The sequence below is a fragment of the Mytilus edulis genome, chromosome 6, assembly GCF_963676685.1.
Source record: "Mytilus edulis chromosome 6, xbMytEdul2.2, whole genome shotgun sequence".
NCBI classification, from domain to species: domain Eukaryota; kingdom Metazoa; phylum Mollusca; class Bivalvia; order Mytilida; family Mytilidae; genus Mytilus; species Mytilus edulis.
In genome coordinates, this window is record NC_092349.1 from 40,606,202 (window position 1) to 40,611,204 (window position 5,003).

General features: G+C 34.8%; 1 protein-coding gene across 1 annotated transcript; it reads right to left on the bottom strand.

The window, feature by feature from the left end:
• Positions 1-1,959: 1,959 nt before the first annotated feature.
• Positions 1,960-2,592, bottom strand: LOC139526394 (uncharacterized). The gene has a single exon (XM_071321537.1). It carries the CDS (start codon positions 2,590-2,592, stop codon positions 1,960-1,962), a length of 633 nt encoding a protein of 210 aa, XP_071177638.1.
• Positions 2,593-5,003: the final 2,411 nt, after the last annotated feature.

The following is a 5,003-nucleotide window of genomic DNA, read 5'->3' on the forward strand; positions in this document are numbered from 1 at the left end:
CTTTTGGCAGTACTATTTGTCATGTTACCTCGTTTCCTGGAATATTTTCATATTTTCTGCATAAAATACCATTTCTGAACTCTAAAGAATCCCATTGATTCCAATATGACTTTACTTTATTTCCATGTCTTGAAATGTCTTGCCATCCTGGTTTTACGTTGATATTTTTATAGTCACTGATGACCTTGATATCTGAATCCTCTTTTTGTGATTGTATCAGCTTTTCGGGTGTAATTTCACCCTTGAGCTCTTCGGGCAATTCTTCTGTCCTGTTCTTAGTCGTGTTTCTTGTTGTTACATTCACGGGAATGTCAATGTGCATGTTACGTTTGATTTTTAATTTACTTGTTGTATCTTTATTATGGACCACTCGTTTTATTGGACATGCATCTGTAGCTAACCCATTGTTAAATGGGTCGACACTTTCTTGATATATTGGTTTCTCAAGGGAGACAACCTGAAATATTCCTTTTCCTTCGCTAAGCGAGGACCATTCTTTTTCTTTTACCCGGTTCTGCTGAATTACTCCGTTGTCAAAGGACAAATCTTGTAATTCTGTTTCAGCTTGATTTGACGTAACTTTTTCAAAAGATACTTTTGTTATAGATTCTTTCTTTAAAATTCTGACTGCATGGTCTTTCGCAGTATTTGTAAGATCTACAGACTTAGATTTACTCTCTATTCTGTTACAATATTTACAACTAGTTGCCAGACACGGACGTCTGCTTAACGCATCAGCATTTGAGTGTATTCTTCCTGCTCTATGCTGTATCTCAAAATCGTAGGTGCCTAGTACCTCTAGCCACCGTGCCATTTGACCTTCCGGATTCTTAAAGTTCATGAGCCATCTAAGAGCTCCGTGGTCAGTGCGTACTAGAAAATGTCTACCATACAGATAATGGTGAAAATTCTTAATGGAAGCTACCATTGCAAACAGCTCTTTTCTCGTGACACAGTATTGTCTCTCCGGTTTTGAAAACGTCTTACTAAATAAGAAATGACTTTTTCAACCCCATCTTGTATTTGTAATAGGAAAGATCCCATTCCGTACTGACTAGCGTCAGCGTCAATAATAAAAAAGTCCTTCTTCTCTGGAAAAGCTAAAACTGGAGAACTGATTAAAGCTTGTTTTAAAGTATCAAAGGACATTTGACATATTTCATCCCATATAAATTTCGTATTTAATTCCGTCAATTTATGTAGCAGTTTAGCTATAGACGCAAACTTAGGTACAAATTTCCTATAATACGAACAGAGTCCTACACGACTTCTAACCTGCTTCACGTTTTTAGGAATAGGCCAGTCTTTTACTGCCTTTATCTTTTCTTCGTCTGTCGCGATTCCATTTTCGCTAACTGTATGTCCTAGAAAAGTTACTTCTTTTCTGAGAAGATGACACTTCTTTGGATTCAACTTTAAGTTTGCTTCTCCCAATCTGTTAAATACTTGGTCAATATGGTCCATATGTTCATCAAATGTCTTGCTAAAGATAATAATGTCGTCTAAATATAGTAAACATATCTTCCAAGACAACCCTGCCAATACTTTTTCCATTAATCTCTCGAACGTAGCCCCACTATTGCATAATCCAAACGGCATCACTTTAAACTGCCAAAAACCCCCACCCTCTATTGCGAATGCGGTCTTATGTTTATCTTCTTTTGCAACACTCACTTGCCAGTAACCACTTTTTAAATCACAGGTACTCAGCCATCGACAACCACTCAGAGCTGCTAACGAATCGTCTATTCTTGGCAATGGTTGACAATCTTTAATTGTCACGTGGTTAATTTTCCTGAAGTCGCAACAGAAGCGAATACTATCCTCCTTCTTGGTAACCATTACTATTTGCGCACACCAAGCACTACTAGATGGTTCAATTATCCCTATCTCAGCCATATTTCGGATTTCTTCTTCCGCATCAATTAAGCTTCTTTGACAAAGGAATGCGGTATGGCCTCAGCTTATAGGCTTTGCGTCTCCTGTATCTATCGTGTGTTCAACAATGCTGGTATTTCCTATATCCTGCGATGTCATGGAAAATACATTGTTATGTTTTATCAACAAGTCTCGAATCTTTACTTGCTGTTCATTTGACAATTCTTTACTACTTTCGTCGTATAAATTCTTTAATAATTCCGGTAGTTGATCAACATCTTCCAATACTTTTTGAGTTTTTGAAGTTCGAACATTTCTACTTGGTATTTCAATCTTGTCTATGACTTCAAAGTTTGCTATAACGGTATTTTCATACAGTTTGTAAGGATTTTCACTAACATTTATTAACCTCATAGGTATCAGACCATTGTTCAGATTAACAGCTGCCTTCGCTATTAATATCCCAGTCTTTTCTATAAAATTTTTATCAGGTTCCACAATTCCTGACAAATTCATTGGTATTCCGTCTATTGTTTTCCCCGACACCATCATCTCGGATTCCGGGGGAATTATCACATTGTTATTCAAACTAATTCTACAACACGTATTTTGTGTATCTCCATAATTAGAAAAACATGGTATTCTTTCTTTATATAGCATCATATAACCTTTACCTAACATCAAATCACATTTATTCTTAGTTAGAAAATCCATCCCTAATATCTTTTATTTCTGCTAATAAAAATTCATGTTCGTATGAACATCTACCAATTTGTATATTTAATTTTACTTTCCCATGAAACGGTGACTTTTCACCTGTTGCAGTTAACATATTCATTTTTACAGGTTCTATTTCTGGTTTACATGAAGGATTCCAATCATCAAAAATTTGCTTACTAAGAATTGTAATATTTGCGCCTGTGTCTATTAGCATAGGCACATAATTACTCATAATCTTAGTTGCTACAAAATATCCTTCGTCTTTATCACAACAATTTCTTAAAATCTTCGTTGGGGGAACTGCACTGTTTGTCGATCTTTGTCCCCTAAAGTCGATCTTTGCCAGTTTCCCTGGTTGCTGTTTTGTTTCTGGTCATATCTATTTGAACCCTTGTCTTGGCCTCTTGGGGTATATTGATTATTTGTTCCTCCGTTTCTATTAAAATTGTTGCCTTTGTTAAACTTGGACCATGAACCTTGTGCTCTTGGTTCTATATCATAATTCCTATTGTTTCCATTAAATTCTTGAGATCTTGTCTCTTTTGATTTTAATGTTTCAACTTCATTAGATACTCTGTCTATTTTCTTTATTTACTCGTCTATTTTTTTACTTAAATCGTTTGTCTCTGTCTCTACTCCTATAGCTTTGACATTACAATTTCTACTTCGGTCTGTCATGTGTACATCGTCTAATCGTACAGCAATATTTTCTGCCTCTGCCACCGTTTTTGGACTGACTTCCCTAAGCCTTATTCTAATTTCTTTAAATGGTATGGCATCTATAAAATAATCTAATGCCAGTGTCTCTGTGACATCCAAATTAGCACTAGGATAGGCTTTTCTAGTTAGCTTCTTTATAGACTGGGCCAACTCGGGTATACTCTCATTGCGGCCTTTTACACGCTTCTAAATACTTCAGCTTTATGAATGGAGCCAAATCGGTTTTTCAATGCATTCACGATTGCATCGAAATCTCTTCGGTCATGTTCATTTAACTCGTTAATAAGTCCTCTTGCGTCTCCCGTAAGATTACCGGCTAGATAAAGCGACTTTGATTTATAACCCCAGTTATTAAGTTCAGAAATTAACTCAAACTGTGTTAAATATTCTTCTGAATCCTCCTTGCCGCCATAATTCTGTGGTTTCATTTTTGACTTTTCCTGCATTGAGTCTCTCCAATTATTGCTATTAACATCGCGTATTTGGTAAGGCGTACTGTGTGCAATATTTTTTTTCTTGTCTGTTTTCTACATTAGAATTTGCTTCTACTCTATTTATTGGGTCAGCCATTTGTCTTCTAGACATGTCTTGAGAATCGTCAGTCTTCCTTGACATTATTCCTATTAAATTTTGCATCTGATTTGACATTACATCAAAGCCTCTGACCAGTGAATGGTTAAACTCATTCAATTGTCCCTTGAATAATTCTAATAAATCATCTCTCTGTTCCTGTTTGTCTTTTAAATTATATTCTGTATCAACAATATTATGCCGTTCTGTATCTTATTCCTCTACCGTACTTGTGCTAGGACCGAACGTAACTATGTCCGAACTTTCATCCATTATTATTATAAAATTCACCACCAGATCTAAAAGCTTTACTCAAAGATATATCCCACCGCTGCCACCAATGTAACGCCGTAGGGCTATGCTTAGTTCTTGTGTACCTTAAACCGTGTGATAAAACGATTCGTATAATAGTGGGACTTTGACTGTTTATAGTTTTACCGGTCAAAGTTACACCAATATACAAGAAAGGACTGAACTATCCAGACAAGACTACTAAATACAAGAAGAACCTTTAATATAGCCACAACATTATGTTATCTATATGGGATCGTTGAGTCTCTGGCTTTTGGTGAATATGAATGAGAAAGTTGGATATACAATATATAATTTATTAATTACGTATATGAAATATTTATAATATATTATGAATAAAAAATGTTTTATTATTGTCAATATATTTCTGGGTAGCTGCCTGCTCCTCTTGCACCATGTATTTTTCTGCGGAAAAAATACTCGGAACCTTTATATAGATATGGAAATAACGGACAGTCTTCTTTCTTTAACTGACGGTTGCTATGACGTAGTAATATTCTATATTATAACTCTATACAATTTATAAAGTATCTAACTCGATACGTTATTTATTTGTACGATAATAATTTATACTGTTGCCTTAATTCGGACAAGTAACTAAATTCCTTTATATTCAGGAATTTTCTATAGGAAATAAATATACATATATTTTTCCTTAAATAATACTTTATTTGTTTTTAGCTGAATTTATATCTAAATTCAACTTTTGTACTTCTGAACCTTAATTGTTATGTACGAACACCGTTCACAATTTATTACGTAACTAAGTGTAAGTAAAATTCACCCTCTTTGTATATTAAATT

Coding starts and splice junctions, on each gene's coding strand:
- LOC139526394 (XM_071321537.1), bottom strand. CDS start 2,592: ATGGATTTTCTAACTAAGAATAAATGTGATTTGATGTTAGGTAAAGGT.